Below are 18,862 nucleotides of genomic sequence, written 5' to 3'. Positions count from 1 at the left end.
TTTGTCATTTGTTTTTTTTTTTGTTTTTTTTTCACCTCATACACTGATTTTTGATCACGTCTCAGTGGCTTGGGACGTTTCACTGTTTATTTGTTATGTCAAAACCGAATGTCCGAAACCAGACATGAGACAAAACTGGAAATGTTTTAATCACTAGGGGGCAGTAGGGTCCCTACGTAGGGCAGTAGGGTCCCTATGTCTATAAAGTGTTTTAGAGTCCTGTGTGTGAAGTTACAGCTAAAAAAAAATGAAAGGTAGCACACTGAAGATGTCAGAGAATGAGAGTCAGAGAGTGAGAGACGTGTCTTTAAGAATGTGTGTGTGTACAGATGTGTGTCACCTTCTGTGCAGCGAGATGCAGGGCAGTCCTTTTGCTGCGATCAGCTTTGTTTACGGAGGCGCCGGCCTTCAGTAACGTCTCAGCACAATCTAAACGGTCAGCCAGCACGCAGTACATCAGAGGAGTTCTGCCAAACTGATCCTCGCTGTCTCTCAAACATGGTTCTGCTGTGCGCACACACACACACACACACACACACACACACACACTCTTATGTCATAATATCCTTCCAAGGACCTTCTATTTGCATAATTATTAACTTCATTAACCAAATGGAAACCTTTTGCTTCCTTATAATAATAATAATAATAATAATAATAATAATAATAATAATAATTATTATTATTATTATTATTATTATTCATTTATTTATAATTATTCCTAGATTTCTGTAAGTGTTTGTCAGTATCTTTGATCAGCTGCTGTAATAATAAATATAGAGTATCACTCTGTGTGTGTGTGTGTGTGTGTGTGTGTGTGTGTGTGTGTGTGTGTGTGTGTGTGTGTGTGTGTGTATACCTGTGATCAGTCTCTGTAAGGTGCTCCTGTCTCCATTCACGGCTGCTGCATGCACCTGCGAGCTTAAGGGGGCGGGGCCTGATGTCTTCAAAGGCTGTTCTGTAGCCTGAAAAACACACACACACACACACACAAACACACACACACACAGTCAGTGTCAGATTTCACACATTGCACTCTAAAGCCAACATGATACATTCCAAATTGAGGGGTTTTGTGACGTTTACAGGAACTGACAGACAACAGTAGTAACACACACATGCACACACACATGTGTGCACACACAGCTGAGGCACCTGAGTATTGCCATACAGGAAGAGAGTTTAGTAATTCAGGAAGTAGGTAGCACAGGGCAGATTATTTGTTATTCTATTATTGTTGTATATAGTCAATGAGCGTGTTGGTGATTTCCAAGTGTTAATGGAAAGCTGAGAAAAGATTAGATATTTTGTGGAGAGATCTAAAAGACAAACACAAAGAGAATGAGGAGGAGCTTCTTCCAGCAGGCCCTGAATCAAAACAACACCCAGAACCAAGACTTTTTTGGAGTTACCTGGTATCACTACACCCACTACCTCAAAAAACAGTAGTGTTTTTGCATTAGTGTCTTTATAGAACTGCTAAATTCACAACAATTAAAAGGAAATTGGGCCAAACATTAAACCCTGTGGTTGTATTCTCAAATCTGATTGGTCAAAAGGTGTTTTTTTATTAGATTTTTTTTAAAACATGGCTCGGAAACTACACACACACACACACACACACACACACACACACACACACAATTAAAAATACAGATTTTTGTGATATAATGATGATTATTGTGAAGTCCTACGCCTCAACTGAAGTAAGCTTTAAAAATAACAGTAACTGATCAGAAAATAAAATCTATTAAAGGAAGAAGGATTATAATCAGTAACACTGATTTGTGTCAACAATTAAAAAAACATGCTTTGATTGACAGACGTGAACTGAGGATGATCTTAAACTGAATTAATTGAAAAAAGCAACAAGGCTGACATTCAAAATAATCTAACCCACATTTTATTATATGGATTGACTAAATGTTTGGATATGCTAATTTATTAAATCTCTCTCTCTCTCTCTCTCTCTCTCTCTCTCTCTCTCTCTCTCTCGTTCTCTCCTCTATAACACACACTAAAGTAATTAGCCATGCTGTTCTCACGCTCCTCACAGGGGGTAATTGGGGTTAGTTACTATAGACTCGTAAAACTCTTCAGTAACTTCAGTAGCGTGTGTGTGTTTATGTGTGTCAGTGTTTGTGTTTTTTGATTAAAGCATTTAAATGATGTCTGACGCACTGTAATTCAGCTTTATGTGCCTCTGAATTCTTTAACTAAGGAAACAAGACATCACACACACACACACACGAAAACTTTGGGTTTTTGGAATGGTGGTGTGGAAAAAAGACAGCAGGGGGATGCCTTTGAGACAGAGGTGAGTATGTGAGGAATATGGTCTGTGTTGGTGAGTGCAACTGTGGGTTGGTGTGTGTATGGGGGGGTGCATTGTGTGGGAAGTGATTTTCCATGACAGAGGGGTTTCGTTCATATCAAACCACAAGCTTTCCCTAATTTCCTCCAGGCTACATCCAAGAGAGGGTGAGGGAGAGATACAGACACACACAAACACACACAAAATAAAAAGTTGTAAATGTAAATAAGTGCACAGAATTTTCACAGTTTATGCAGTTAAATTCAGATAAGGTGAAGACGTGTAAATGAGTCCCTTAGTGAAACATTTTAAAACAGCCTAAACAGACATCCATTCTTTTCAACAGATGCTCAGGGATACATTAGAAATTCACATAATCTGCAAACAAAAGAAGCAGGCAGTGTGTGTGTTTGTGTGTGTGTGTGTGTGTGTGTGTGTGCGCGCGTGTGGGTTAGGGGGGGACAACTCTCCAGGTCAACTCACTCACCCTTCCTACCGACTCCCTGCCAACATCTTAAGGACCAGGCAGATGACTCAAGATTTAAAGAGAAAGAATAATAAAGAACCATAACTAGGTCAGAAGTTAATTATAGAAGCTTGTGTGGCAACAAATGCGCTTCCACACAGTCCTTTGTCTCGGTGCGTAGCTAAAACTCCCCGAATGCTCACAAGAAGCAAGTTTCAGCCACAATCTCAGAGGACGGATCATTAACACACTTTCTCTCAGGAGAACAAGTAGTGGGCTCGGTCCTCCGGGAGATCAGGGATGAACCAAACCATCGCCTTGCGGCTCATTAGCTGAGATTACCCATAATGCATACGGACAAAGAAGCTCCTCAGGTAATGGAGGTGTCGCCCCTTCTGGGCAGGGGGTAATGCAATTAGAGAGCTCCAGCGCTGTCAATCATATCCAAAAGCCCAATTAAAACACTACCCAATAAAGTCGTTAGTACATAAATATGCTATCAACACAAAGTTTTTTGGAATTTTTTTTCACTCTTAAGCTGAGAGCTGTACGTTCTATTAGTCAGTGACATACAGACTGGACGTATATGTTGTTTTTACAAGGCAGATCCGTCCCGCGTGTATTTTCCTCAAATGCACAATACGCATCAGGGATCAAATATACTCAGATGGTACACAAGATAAGGAATCAGTCTATGTTGGGTAACACCGCTGAGACAGCATCGTGCGTCCTAGGAGTGTTGTGTACTGTTTTTATAATAAACAGAACCTGCAAATCCCTAACGTCGTCAGAAATTATACAGCACTTATGTCCTGAGGACTTGTGTTATGTTAAGTTTACAAAAATTCTATAACCTTTTCAACACTAGTGGGAGAATCAATACCACACACACACACACACACACACACACACACACACAAGACAGACAGACAGACAGACAGTCAGACAGACAGACAGATAGACAGATAGATAATGTGTTTTCTTTGAAATACAATATCATTTTTTTTAAATAAACACAACACGCAAATCCCCAACCTTATCTGAAATGATAAAAATACCAACCACTTGTGTTATTATAAAGTTTCAAAGAGTTCCAGACATTTTACAACTTCAAAAGGGGAAATTAACGCAGAGAAACTGAAAGTTGCTCACTTTATGAGTATCTGCTTACTGAAACATTTTACTGAGGTAGGACCAGTGTGCTTATCAGGGTGTTATCAGTTACACACAGATATCTAGAGCACCGATGACACTGTGTAGCATCAGACAGTGGAACTGATGAATGGACACAAACTGCTAATATTTTTTTACTACTTTTTTTTTTTTAACTTTACTTTTTATATGCAGTCATTAGCTTGACGATGAAGAAAAGCTCTTTGTATACGCTCACACACACACACACACACACACACACACACACACACACGTGTACTCTAAAGGTCTAAATTTAAATATAATGAGTATTTTCTTTTTTTTTTTTTTTTTTTTTTTTTTAAATCTAACTAAAAGTACAAGTTTTTAATTTCAGTACCTACTGAAGTATAAATACACCAGAATAAGTACTTAAGTACTGGAGTATTAATGTATATATTTACAATTACTTGTTTAGACTTTTGTTAATTAAACTAAACCGAGTGAAATAATGATGACTGACTGACAGAAGCACAGGATTGATTTATAAACGATCTATAAACGATGGTGTGTCAGGAAACTGTATTGATTTTAACAGCTGTTGTGCTTACGGTTGGTACGAATCGTAATCCTCGTAAACCGCTGTTTGTTTGGGCCGGTAGAGGATCCGCTCATAAACAAACCAGCATCGTCCTGCATCATAAATAGCGCAAAAGAGCTATATTCTTCTTTTTTGTTCCCACTCCTGCGAATGAAACACGTACGCCGCACGTGGCCGTAGGCTCACCTTTCCTTCCCACCACACCTAATTGGGCTAAATTTGTGATCTAATTAAACGTCCAATTAGTAAGAGAAGGGCTATTTGGCTGGTGGCGATTGGAAATAATGCGATTGCAAAAACAAACAGAAAATCAATGACAGAGAGAGAGAGAGAGAAAGAGAGAGAGAGAGAGAGAGAGAGAGAGAGAGAGAAAATGAGGTCTAATCTAGATGGATATGTAACCTGCAGATAGAGATGCATTATTCTCCAGGACTGTGTGGTGTGTGTATGTTTGCACACATGTTATTCATTACACACATACTAATCATATTAGTTTGCAAACACATGCTCACACGCACACAAAACATTACTGTCTCAGCGCAGTCGGTAAGCGGTATTGCATTATTCTATTAACACGCTCATGCAGCCATAAAAGAATCAGCAGCCCATCAATTATTAACAGCCCACTTAACCTCAGAGATGGCTATGCCTCCTAGAGAAACATTCACTTAGCCCTTACTTCATCAAATATTAACATCAGGGTCATAGTCGTTGTGGAGCCTGGTACATGGCAGTGGAGAAAAGTCAGCCAAACAGACTGCATGCTGAGATTCATCCGTGAACGGTGGCTCCTACGGTGCTATAATATCTCGTGGCACCGTTTTGACATTCTCAGAAATACCTACTACAGCATAGTCTTCCATATCTAAGTATACTGTACAGTGTATAACCTTTCTCTTTTTTTTTTCCTCATTTGACGCTTTCATCCAAAACGCTTTCAGCCTTAATTCAGGTTGAATACAGCTCACTGAGATACAGATTTCCATAAACTGACTGGAAGAACAAGCGGAATTCAGTTATCTCCCTTTATAAACATTTCATTCATCCTCTTGAAATTCATTTATCTTCAATCAGAGCTTCATCTGAACACAGGGGAGAAATAAATACTCACTCGTTCACATCTAAGGGCAATTTAGAGTAACCATCCCACATAACTATGCGGAAGTCCAAGAGGAGAAGTCCAGATGTGATCCAAATCATCCCATGTCCTGTTTTTTTTATGTCTGAAACGTGTAAGGCTTTAATCGTAAATACAAATTTGTTAGAGTTGCTGTAGTGTAAGAGGGAGAAAAAAAATACACTTTCTGGATGTGCTGTTATTGAAAAATAACAATCAACTTTGCGTTAGTATTGACGTCATGCTAAGATCTGCTACAGTATGTGCTATCAGCCATCTAAGGTTGGTTCTGAAATCTGGTACAGTCTCCCTGTTAATGTGAGGTCTGTCCTAACGTCTCATAAAATTCATGTTTGTCTTATGATGTCAGAGCTAATAATATAATATATGTTATAATATATAGAGACGTAATTTATGGCACTATATGATATCACGTACAGCACGTAGGATCAACCATTTGACTTGACTTGACTTAGATTCACGTTCAAGTTGTGTGCAATTGTGTTTAACACTAAAGTATGTAATTATGGTATTAATGACTTCTCACGAAGAGTCAAGGACATGTAGTGAGAAGTCATTAATACCATAATTACATACTTTAGTGTATGTAATTGTCCTTCAGTTTAATCTGAAGCCTCGCTTTAAGCTTGACTGATGCATGACTGGGTACGGCACTGAGAGATTTCTTTGCAGGTAAATGGGTAGCAGATATCACCGGTTAGTTTGGTTTGAATAATTAGAAGGGCTCAGTTAGATGAAAAGCAACCCATTGCCTCTTACCATGATGGAGTACAGGACAGGAGGAAGCAGGAGGCCTCAGCAGATGTTGCCCAGCTCTGTGTTCCCTCCCTGGGCCAAGAAACGCTGCAGGTCCCCACCTTCCTGAGGATCAGAGACAGTGGTTAAAACATACAACACACACACACACACACACACACACACACACACACACACACACACACACACACACACACACACACACACACACACACACACACACACACACACACACACACACACACACACACACACACACACACACACACACCAAACACCTGCTCTGAGTCAGTCTGCCAAAGCTGATCTTCTGACTGAATACATTATACTCCATTCTCACATTACACTGATTATCTGCTTAACCTTTTAGCTTAATTTTAATTCAATATTATAAGTAAGTTGTAACTATACGTATACTATACATTAGTTCTATTTAATTTGTTATAAATAATATAACTAACTAAATAAACAAACAAATAAATACTACATCTGCCTTAGTGAGCTACAATGCCGCGAACATTAAATGCAAACCTCACTAAACGAGTGAGTGCCAAATAACAAGAAGAAAGATTTGAGCAAAATACAGTGCTTATATATTTATATGTGAGGTGGCCAGAGGAATCCTGTCTGTTATAAATATATCGCCATTTTTAAATATTAAGAATTATGGTCACTATATGGTCATACCATTTGTAGACCCCAGACCATCACACTCAAATATGGAGCTTCTATAAACTGAACGAAACACATACTTGAACAGGATGTCTCTGTATGTGTCGTAGCTTTACAATTTCCCTTCGCTGGAACTGAAAAGATCAAATCTGTATTAACATGACAAGGACCTTGGCCACAAACAGAGCTTCCTGAAGACATTGTTTGGCAAAGGAGGAGTGAAAAGAGCACAGAGCCCTGACCTCAAATCCTACTGAACACCAGCGGGATGAACTGGAACTTCAACAGAGATTTGAGTTTGAGCTCAAAAGATGAACATCAGAAAATAGATACAAATTTTAACCTTCATTTCCTGATTTTTCCATTTAGATTTGTTAAACGACATGGAACATAACAGCTTTTACTTCAGCTCGCTTATTTTTCAAGTGTTCACAAATATTGGAACACATGACTGACTGTTTTCTTGTTGCTCAGGTGTGGCCTGTTAGATTGATTGGTTAATTAATAGCTCTAAAACAATGTACTTGTGGTTTGACTATAAACACTGTATTTGTTGTTGAAAAGGATGAACGGACATGTAGACCAGAAAAGCAAGTCATTGTGAAGCTGAGAAAAGGGGAAAAATCTATCAGAGCGAATACAACAGAACTGGCTTAGCCGATATAGCAATTTGGACAAACTGCTGGTGTACTAACAACCAGATAACAAACAGACTGAAAAAACATGATGATAGCTACAAAAATCCCTTAAAATTCAAGTCAGTGACACCTCCAACAAGCTCCAAAGGGCAGGGGCAAAGGTATCACAAAGCACCATTGTACACTAGATACACTATCAACCATGTAGCTGAGTATTGCTATTAAGACTACATAACATAATCTTTCTTAATGGAGACTTATCGGCCATAACATTATGACCACCTGCCTAATATTATGAAGGTCCACCTTGTACTGCTATATCAGCTCTGATGCATAAAGTGGCACCAAGACTTTAGCAGCAGATCCCTCAAGTAATGTAATTTGTTAGGTGGCGTCTCCATGGATCAGACTTGTTTGTCCAGCACATCCCACTGAGAATTTGGAGATCTTTGCATTATCTTACTGTCCAGTGTCACCCAAATGAGGATGGTCCTCTCAATGTTTCTTCCTCATATCATCTCAGGGAGTTTTTCCTTGCCACCATCACATCCGGCTTGCTCATTACAGATAGATGTTACAGATATATAGTATTTTAAAATTTAAGTTAATATTTTTAAATTAATTTTAAACTTTAAATGTATGTATTCATTTATTTTTTATTCTATTTTTTTCTTATTATATTTATATGTATATATATATATATATATATATATATATATATATATATATATATATATATATATATATATATATATATATACATACGTTTTATATATATATACATATACATACGTATGTATGTATGTATGTATGTATGTATATATATATATATATATATATATATATATATATATATATATATATATATATATATATATATATATACACATATATAAAATATATATATTTTTTTTTCTCTTCTGTTTCTATTCTTCTGTAAAGCTGCTTTGGGACAATATGAATTGTTAAAAGCTCTATATAAATAAATTGAATTGAATTGAGTTATCCTACTGAAAGTCTTGTCTGTTGATCCTGCTTCCAACACATCATCCTTGAGAACTGACTGTTTGCTTGCAGTCTAATATATCCCACACCTTGACAAGTGCCACGTCTTTATAGATAAAGATTGCTACAGTGAGTTGTAACAAATTATTCACGTCACCTGTCAGTGGTTTTAATGTTATAGCCGATCTGTGTATAATTTGAATGTAATATAATGTAATCTAATCTAATATATCCCTAGGTGTGTATCAGTGTGATGGAGTCCTGTGATGGAATTGTTGGGTGTGAATAAATGAATGAATGAATAAATATATGAATTAATGTGGACTTAAGGGTGTAAAAGTTAAGGCATCATTATCATCATACATACATACATACATACATACATACAATGTACATATTGCATTTTTTATACTCCTCATCCTCTACACATATTGTGCTTTACATACATCTGCACTATTTTATTTATGTGTCTCTTATAGCCTTTATATTTATCCACTGTGCATATGTTTACATATATACCTATATATATATATATATATATATATATATATATATATATATATATATATATATACATATATATATATATGTGTGTGTGTGTGTGTGTGTTACATGCTGTACATATGTTTACATATACACACACACACACACACACGCATATATATATATATATATATATATATATATATATATATATATACACATATATCTCACATGCTGTACATATCTTTACATCTATATCTATCTATATATAGATAGATAGATAGATCTATATATAGATAGTTGTATCTATCTATCTATCTATCTATCTATCTATCATCATCACCATCATCATCATCCACAACAACAACAGATATAAACATCTGGTTGTTTGTGAGCCTTCAGTTGTGTTTTTCTTTTGACAGCTTGTCAACTAAAGCTAAAGGCTCATGGTGATGTCACATAACACAACACACAACACTTACTAGCTTCAGAAAAGGCGTATTCTCTCTGTATTTCCCTGTTTCAGCAAAACTAATACTGGATTTGAGAAGAACATTCAGATACATATAAAACAGTTTCAGGTTCAGATAAAACACAAAAAAGTCAAGTGAATTATCAGAGCAAATCATAGCAAATTAGTCGTCCTGAAATAAACCTCGACTCATCACAACTCTGTAAACACTGATTCACAAAGTTAAAGATTTTTTATAAGATCACTGTCAATAAAGGAGCTGGGAAAAAAAGCTAGTTTCCTAGTAATAGGTGCCAGCTTGTGCAACATGTATGTTGAGGTCTAATAACTCAACACAGTTGCCAGATTTCCTAGAAAATAAACCACAGCTCAAGATTCTCTGTGATGCAACTTACCTCATTCAAGATGAAACACTAGTAGCTTTAAATGGCTGCATGCAACCTCGCGCACACTGTAAAAAAAACATTCACGGTCTTTTCATTGTTGTAGCTCTTTTCTTTAGGATTTTTTAAGGCTAAAATCAGACCGCTAAAACTTTTTCTTTTTTTTTTCCATACTGCAAACACGTCTGGATTATTTATTTTGAAAAACTACAAGTACCGTGAAGATACAAGTTCCGCATAGGTGGTGATTTTGGGGTTTGTAGTTCAAGTGCTCGGTTGTTGAATATAAAAATCATTATAATGGACTACATTACCCATAATTCCTGTGTAGACATCCGGAATTCCCTGAAGTTCCGGGAGTCGGGTCGGCGTACTGTCCGTCGTTTCCTTGCGGCATTGGAGAGGGAGGTGGTGTCGAGAGACTGGAAACATTTAACATCATAATCCCGAATCAACTCCACTGTACAATGAAATTAATTTTATTCACGCCCGCCTCTGAACTCCACTATTTCAGCATACTACTGGTAAGACCTCGTGCACATTTGTGCACTTTTATCATCACTCGGACTTCTTTTGCACTACAAGTTATGCTAGCAGGTTAGCCTGTTAGCATGTTAGCATGTGAAGCTAACCAGGAGTTAAGTGCACGTCAGGAGCTTTTACAGTATATTACAAACTTCACTTATAGATGTATAACGTGTGCAAAGTAACGTTAGAGATCTTGTATCAATCCTGTGTGTATAATTTTAATATTTTAGCCGTATATGTAGTTCTATCGTAACCCGGCTAACTGTGTGCACTGACCTGATTGACGGGTTTCTAGCTAGTTAGCATGACTAGTTAGTTTTCTAACTATTATTAAGACATCTGGCAAGTAAATCAACGTGGCGATATGTTTCCCAAACAGGTATATTAACGAATTAGCTGACTTGCTAACTTTATCTGTTGTCTAGCGATACGATTAGCTTCCAGTGAGGGTTAGTGAACGCTGCATTATTTCTAATCCTTTTGTTTGTTTGTTTATTTTTTTTACTTGTAAACTTATTTCTGTAGTTTTGCCTGAATGTGTTCTGACTGCGTGTAAACACAGAGTTTCGTGGTGTATTGAAACTGTTTTAGAGACAATAAAGCATCTACTCTGTCTGCAGTCTAGGTTTAAGTGTTTACAAATGCGGATATCTGGTAAATAAACGCCGGTTATTACGGTAATTTTTATTATGCGCTGTTACATTCGGTGTTTTAGGGTTTCAGTGTGTGTGAAAAAATAAACAGAAGATTAAAACCTAGTCGTTTCAAAACTAAGCAGAACTATAACATCAGGAAGTTCTCCTGATGTTTGTGCGCTGAATTGGTTGTTTTAACTTTTGTTTCTCCAGTTTTATCCATCGAATGTAGTATTTAACTTAACTCAAGTTTATGGAGTTATTTTGGGATGCATTCCGTTCCTTTACATCCAGTCCGTTAGGAAGAACCTGATTGGTCGATTTCTCTGTTGTGGCTTAATCTGATTGGCTGGCAACCCGGAACTAGTTTGAAGCGCTGTGCTGTTCTTAGAGTGATGTAAATGTAACACAGGCCTTGCTGCTTGTACAGTAAACATGTGTAGGATGATGTTGTATAAACAATAGTAATTGTGAAGAAAAGATTGTTTTGATTGTGACCAGAGTGTTTAAGTGCTGGGACGTACAAACACATCATGTAAAGGAAGAAAACATTGTTGTGTGGTTCTGCACACTGTAAACAAACTCTTTATTGCATTTTATTTACATTTATATTTACATTTCCAGCATTTAGCAGACGCTCTTATATCCAGAGTGGCTTGCGTTATTTAAGTTGTATACAACTGAGCAATTGAGGGTTAAGGGCCTTGTTCAGGGGCCTGACAGTGGACCTGGGATCGAACTCACAACCTACCGATTGTTACCCCAACACCTTAACCACTAGGCTACCACATGCCCACTTTCAGCTTTTCTTCAATCATTATTACTCATTTAGAATGCATAATTTAATTTACAATTCCCTTGTTTTATTTACACCTCTCTGAAATGCCTTTAATTGCGGCGAAGCAATCCGTTATAAAGCACTTATAAGCAGTATTTGCTGAAAAATTGTCCACACTTTGAAAATATACTCGTTATCGTAGATCATCCAGGTACATTTCGATACTTGTTTGAACATACTACTCTTTGGGACACACTAATTCCAATCTTGGACAGATAGTAGACGAATTGAGAGGCAGCAAAAGCTTCATGTCACTTTAAAGCATGTTATCCAGCACAGCATACACACAGATTTATTGAGAATGATCACAAGTGCTATAATCGTCTGTTTTTCTTCGCAATCAGCTCTTAGGAGTGCTATATTAGCAAGTTGGAAGGTGGTGGAATGAAGGGATGTGAGCGTTTAAATACAAACGTTCATTCTGGATCATAATAGAATTCTTCCAAACTGTTTTATTTTCAGTCACTTCAAACTTTTTCTCCTGAAGTCACTTTGCTTAAACCATCATTTAACATATATATTTTGAGCTTATTATAATTATTATTAATCAGCTTCTTTGTATTATTAGTAAGAACTTAATGACCTCCTGTTGTACTTTGTTAAATAATATTGAATTTGGTCTAGAAATTAATATTGTGCTGTAGGATCTGAGGGTGAAGCTTTTTCTGCATCCTAATACACTTATTATCAGTATAAGTTGGAGTGAGTTTAAATGCCTGTACTTATATAGAGAAGAAAACCGTGTTTGTTAAAATGTTGATATTTGGTTAATTATTTTCCCATACCAAAGAAGTGTCATGCTGGATTCTTGTACTGCTGACCTGTGTGATGCTTGTTCTTGTGAATAATTGCTGACACCTGACACCTCCCTCATCCGTTGCTACATTTCTCACCCCTAATTGCGATAGTGAAACTATTTTCCTCCTACTACCTTTCCAATTGAGGACGGTGAATCCTGTTAAAACTTTGGAATATCTTAAGAACTTTGTGTTCTAAAAGTCCCTGTCAAGCCTTCGAGCCAAAACAGCTACCATGTTATCGTGTTATAATGCAACGGTTCAACTCGTGTGTACGTTTCACGAACAGTCCGTCAGGCTTCCTTATTCATGTATTACCTCATCTGTTATGTCTATTGTGGCAGTTGGTGTTGCTCTTCTTATTGTGCCAGGATCTTAGGAGGTCTAACTATGGGCAGCATGCCGTATTGTGCGGATCGTGGATTAATCTTGGAGTTGGCTCGTTTCTACTTCTGTTATGTTTTGCTGACAGTAGGAGTGAGATTAGTTGACGATTTTAAGCAGCACTGTTCACTAGCTGCCAGCAATATGGCTGTGCTTGCCATATGGCTTGTGTACTGTCTGCGTGTGTGCGTTTAAATATGTTATTACGGTGGGTTAGAGTCTTTTTTTTTACTGGGTCACTGGGCTCACTATCACATTAGAAACACACTGAGATGTTTTATTGTTGTTTTTTTTAAACCTGTATTGCAGCAGAACTCGACCGATCCCTAAACAAATATAAGCTAACGCTTAAGTAAATTTGCCATTCAGAACGAGGAGCATGTTTCATATTACGATAGTCTTACACTATCTTTGTACAGTATCTTATTTGTATGTGTATTGTCACAAGGAGCTTTAGAGTATTTCGAGCTTTATGTAAATTTAGGATAGGATTTTATAAATGTAAAATTTATCCCTAACGAACAAGCCAAAGGTGGCGGTAAGGGAAAAACTCCCTGAAACGATATGAAGAAGAAACCTTGAGAGGAACCAGACTCCTCATCTGAGTGTTATTAGAAATCCCTCCCATTACATTAGTTTTGTCTGTCAAGTTACCTGGTGGTCACTGATGGAGACTTGTTTTAAGAACTATTCCACAGCAATCCCATGTCTCTCCAGGCTGTCCATGTGGAGCGATTTTCAGCAGCAGGAAACGGCTTCAAAGCGATGAGTCTCCAACCAGAAGTAGGGCATCAGGATGGATCAGGCAGATCTGGAGAGCTGAAGGGGTTTGGATCACTGACCCCTTGTGTGTGTGTGTGTGTGTGTGTGTGTGTGAGAGAGAGAGAGAGAGAGATCATTAGCTATGCTTATCATCACATAATGGTTAAGTACATGGTATATTGTGTGCAAAGTGAAAACGGGCACTCCGCTACAACGTGGGATGTGCTAGCTTAGTGGTTAAGGTGTTGGACTGCAAATCGGAAGGTTGTGAGTGGAAAGTTGCTCTGGATAAGGGTGTTTGCCAAATGCCTTAAATAGTAGAGATTTAATGGTAGAGCCAAAAGGTGTCATAAGTAAAGATAAATAGGATAGCACACTTGGGTATCATCTTTGCTTGAGAAACAGTACTGCATTTCACTTAGCATTTAAAATGAACCAGAGCAGACCTAGAATACGGACATGTGGGACGCCAAACGTTTATACAAATGGCCAGAGGGAGGAAGTTTGGTGAAAATGATGTTTTAGGGAAATGGTGTAACAGGTTGGGTTTGTACCTGCATGGAAATCTACAATACCAGACAGTTAATATACAGACCCCAGGGTGACAATATCAGGATTTCCACCTTAACATGCTGCCTTTCCAGTAGCAGATCCGGTTCTGCTGGTCTTTCCACAGGTACAGATTTTGTCTAGACTTTTGTGTGAGAAGATTCACAGCTAGTCACGGTGCATGATCTGGTGAATTTATGTTACTGTTGTCTTTTTCAAAATACAGATTTAAACGCATTTTAATCAGTATGTTTAACTATTCATCAGTTTGTTAAGCATCTTATGACAGAATTTTCTCTATATTTTTTATTTCTCGTTTCTCTTTCAACTTATAGTTACAAACTAATCGATAACTGACAATGTAAGAGAAATAATAATGGTGATGAAATTATTACTGGAGTAATAACACACTGGGATATCAGTCCGCTCCCAATCAGTTATTTCATTGATTGATGGATTGTAAACTCCTCACACACACACACACACTTCTATATCCTATCTTAATTCTTATAGTCTGCTGAAATACTTATTTCTCAGTGTAAAAGAACCACATTCATGCTTTGACCAACCAACAGTTGCCCTCATGTAGAAATCGAGCTACAATTACTACAGACGATCTCCAGCAATTCATCGGCCAGAAAAAAAAAAGACAGTTTTGCTGTTTGAGCTTTCTGGAATTCATAAGAAACCATTCCTTTCATTTTCACCACCAGTTTATGCGTGTTTTAATTCCTAATTTAACCCAAGAGGGTTTACCATGGACATTTAAAATCATAATACATCTCAGTGTGAAACGAACCTCTTATGTAGCTTACAACAGAGCAAACATGATGTATTGATAACACACACAACCTCTGGACTTCTCATGGACTTTCCTCACCTACAGCAAAGGGCATGGGGTCAGCGATGACATGTTGGTACCACCTGCTGGGATATTTTCAGTGATGGATAGTGAAAGTGTGGTTGAACGCAGTGGAAGTTTCTCATGTGAACACGGCAGAATTAATAGAGCAGGTTACCTCATAGTGTAATGTGACCTTTTTTTTTTTTTAACGATATACATCATCAATTATTTGCATCAGATGTTAAATCTACTTTTGTTCGGTTCAGGTTTGCATGTGGTTTTACAAAAATAAATACCACACACAGGATGAGCTGCCAATGCTCTTACTGCGTCTCTGACTGTGGAATGAATCCGTTGTTGTAAAGGATCTCTGACATCAGTGGAAAAGTTGTTTAGGAACTCAATTATATATAGAAATTTTAGACTGAAATATCAGCCTCTTTATGACTGATACAAATATGAAAGTTTTCTAAAAGTTTTTATAAAGTTTTTGGACTTTTGACCCTTCAGGTTTCTCTGGAGTGTTAATCTAGCATCTTTGTTACCTTACATTACGTTTTGTTGCATTCTAAAGAGAACACCTTGTTCTCCTGGAATTCAAAAGATGATTTTTGGCTTTTATTTCCCTTTTGTTTCTTTGTAACAGCTTAAAGTTTTCACAAATACTAAAGTCTTTAGTGACCGCTTTTGTGTCAATATTGTAATACATATGCACAGTAAAGGTGTGTGTGTGTGGGAGTGTGTGTCTGTATATGATTCATAGTGTGAGTGTGTATGATTGAGAGAGTGTGTGTGTGTGTGAGTGTGAGAGTGAGTGAGTGTGAGCGCGAGTGTGTGTGTGTGAGGGCGCGAGTGTGTGTGTGTGAGGGCGCGAGTGTGTGTGTGTGAGGGCGCGAGTGTGTGTGTGTGAGGGCGCGAGTGTGTGTGTGTGAGGGCGCGAGTGTGTGTGTGTGAGGGCGCGAGTGTGTGTGTGTGAGGGCGCGAGTGTGTGTGTGTGAGGGCGAGCGCGAGTGTGTGTGTGTGAGGGCGAGCGCGAGTGTGTGTGTGTGAGGGCGAGCGCGAGTGTGTGTGTGTGAGGGCGAGCGCGAGTGTGTGTGTGTGAGGGCGAGCGCGAGTGTGTGTGTGTGAGGGCGAGCGCGAGTGTGTGTGTGTGTGTGTGAGGGAGCGCGAGTGTGTGTGTGTGTGTGAGGGCGAGCGCGAGTGTGTGTGTGAGGGCGAGCGCGTGTGTGTGTGAGGGCGAGCGCGTGTGTGTGTGAGGGCGAGCGCGTGTGTGTGTGTGTGTGAGGGCGAGCGCGAGTGTGTGTGTGTGTGAGGGCGAGCGCGAGTGTGTGTGAGGGCGAGCGCGAGTGTGTGTGTGTGTGTGTGAGGGCAAGCGCATGTGTGTGTGTGTGTGAGGGCGAGCGCGAGTGTGTGTGTGTGTGAGGGCGAGCGCGAGTGTGTGTGTGTGTGTGTGAGGGCGAGCGCGAGTGTGTGTGTGTGTGAGGGCGAGCGCGAGTGTGTGTGTGTGTGAGGGCGAGCGCGAGTGTGTGTGTGTGTGAGGGCGAGTGTGTGTGTGTGTGAGGGCGAGCGCGAGTGTGTGTGTGTGTGAGGGCGAGCGCGAGTGTGTGTGTGTGTGAGGGCGAGTGTGTGTGTGTGTGAGGGCGAGCACGAGTGTGTGTGTGTGTGAGGGCGAGCGCGAGTGTGTGTGTGTGTGAGGGCGAGCGCGAGTGTGTGTGTGTGTGAGGGCGAGCGCGAGTGGGCGTGGGGGTGCGGGCGAGCGCGAGTGTGTGTGTGTGTGAGGGCGAGCGCGAGTGTGTGTGTGTGTGAGGGCGAGCGCGAGTGTGTGTGTGTGTGAGGGCGAGCGCGAGTGTGTGTGTGTGTGAGGGCGAGCGCGAGTGTGTGTGTGTGTGAGGGCGAGCGCGAGTGGGTGTGTGTGTGAGGGGCGAGCGCGATTGTGTGTGTGTGTGAGGGCGAGCGCGAGTGTGTGTAGTGTGAGGGCGAGCGCGAGTGTGTGTGTGTGTGAGGGCGAGCGCGAGTGTGTGTGTGTGTGAGGGCGAGCGCGAGTGTGTGTGTGAGGGCGAGCGCGAGTGTGTGTGTGTGTGAGGGCGAGCGCGAGTGTGTGTGTGTGTGAGGGCGAGCGCGAGTGTGTGTGTGTGTGAGGGCGAGCGCGAGTGTGTGTGTGTGGTGATGGCGAGCGCGAGTGTGTGTGTGTGTTGAGGGCGAGCGCGAGTGTGGTGTGTGAGAGGGGCGTCAGTGTGTGTGTGAGGGCGAGCGCGAGTGTGTGTGTGAGGGCGAGCGCGAGTGTGTGTGTGAGGGCGAGCGCGAGTGTGTGTGTGAGGGCGAGCGCGAGTGTGTGTGTGTGAGGGCGAGCGCGAGTGTGTGTGTGTGAGAGTGAGTGAGAGTGAGAGTGTGTGTGAGAGTGAGTGAGAGTGAGTGTGTGTGTGAGAGCATGAGTGAGTGTGTGTGTGTGAGGGCGAGCGCGAGTGTGTGTGTGTGAGGGCGAGCGCGAGTGTGTGTGTGTGTGAGGGCGAGCGCGAGTGTGTGTGTGTGTGAGGGCGAGCGCGAGTGTGTGTGTGTGAGGGCGAGCGCGAGTGTGTGTGTGTGAGGGCGAGCGCGAGTGTGTGTGTGAGGGCGAGCGCGAGTGTGTGTGTGAGGGCGAGCGCGAGTGTGTGTGTGAGGGCGAGCGCGAGTGTGTGTGTGAGGGCGAGCGCGAGTGTGTGTGTGAGGGAGAGCGCGAGTGTGTGTGTGTGAGAGAGAGCGCGAGTGTGTGTGTGTGTGTGAGGGAGCGCGGGTGTGTGTGTGTGTGAGGGAGCGCGGGTGTGTGTGTGAGGGCGAGCGCGGGTGTGTGTGTGAGGGCGAGCGCGGGTGTGTGTGTGAGGGCGAGCGCGGGTGTGTGTGTGAGGGCGAGCGCGGGTGTGTGTGTGAGGGCGAGCGCGGGTGTGTGTGTGAGGGAGAGCGCGAGTGTGTGTGTGTGTGAGGGAGCGCGAGTGTGTGTGAGGGAGCGCGAGTGTGTGTGAGGGAGCGCGATCGTGTGTGTGTGTGAGGGAGCGCGAGTGTGTGTGAGGGAGCGCGAGTGTGTGTGAGGGAGCGCGATCGTGTGTGAGGGAGCGCGATCGTGTGTGTGAGGGAGCGCGATCGTGTGTGTGTGTGAGGGAGCGCGATCGTGTGTGTGTGTGAGGGAGCGCGAGCGTGTGTGTGTGAGGGAGCGCGAGCGTGTGTGTGTGTGAGGGAGCGCGAGCGTGTGTGTGTGAGGGAGCGCGAGCGTGTGTGTGTGAGGGAGCGCGAGCGTGTGTGTGTGAGGGAGCGCGAGCGTGTGTGTGTGAGGGAGCGCGAGCGTGTGTGTGTGAGGGAGCGCGAGCGTGTGTGTGTGAGGGAGCACGAGCGTGTGTGTGTGAGGGAGCGCGAGCGTGTGTGTGTGAGGGAGCGCGAGTGTGTGTGTGAGAGAGCGCGAGTGTGTGTGTGTGTGTGAGAGAGAGCGCGAGTGTGT

At 41.1% G+C, this 18,862-nt stretch overlaps 2 protein-coding genes across 5 annotated transcripts in view; one reads left to right on the top strand and one right to left on the bottom strand.

The window, feature by feature from the left end:
• The window catches only part of invs (inversin), a 43,816-nt gene extending 33,584 nt beyond the window's left edge, over positions 1-10,232 (bottom strand). Inside the window, exons 1-4 of one of the 2 annotated variants that reach the window (XM_060861268.1) lie at positions 10,072-10,232; positions 6,410-6,511; positions 860-965; positions 341-507 (exon numbers count right to left, since the gene is read on the bottom strand). In XM_060861268.1, the coding sequence (XP_060717251.1) occupies positions 341-507; positions 860-965; positions 6,410-6,412 (276 nt within the window). In that variant the 5' untranslated portion in view covers positions 6,413-6,511; positions 10,072-10,232. The remainder of the gene's footprint in view (positions 1-340; positions 508-859; positions 966-6,409; positions 6,512-10,071) is intronic. The other variant, XM_060861269.1, reaches the window with a different exon arrangement.
• A 189-nt stretch (positions 10,233-10,421) lies between these two features.
• The window catches only part of erp44 (endoplasmic reticulum protein 44), a 138,047-nt gene continuing 129,606 nt past the window's right edge, over positions 10,422-18,862 (top strand). For all 3 annotated transcript variants that reach the window (XR_009647817.1, XM_060862361.1, XM_060862360.1), the window contains exon 1: positions 10,422-10,583. Coding sequence is in view for 2 of the 3 variants with exons in the window: in XM_060862361.1 (XP_060718344.1) it covers positions 10,527-10,583 (57 nt within the window). In the remaining variant the exon portion in view is untranslated. The remainder of the gene's footprint in view (positions 10,584-18,862) is intronic.

This window comes from Tachysurus vachellii, chromosome 25 (genome assembly GCF_030014155.1).
Source record: "Tachysurus vachellii isolate PV-2020 chromosome 25, HZAU_Pvac_v1, whole genome shotgun sequence".
Lineage (NCBI taxonomy): Eukaryota > Metazoa > Chordata > Actinopteri > Siluriformes > Bagridae > Tachysurus > Tachysurus vachellii.
Note: the sequence above shows the minus strand (reverse complement) of the source record. Positions and strands in the feature narration are given on the sequence as shown.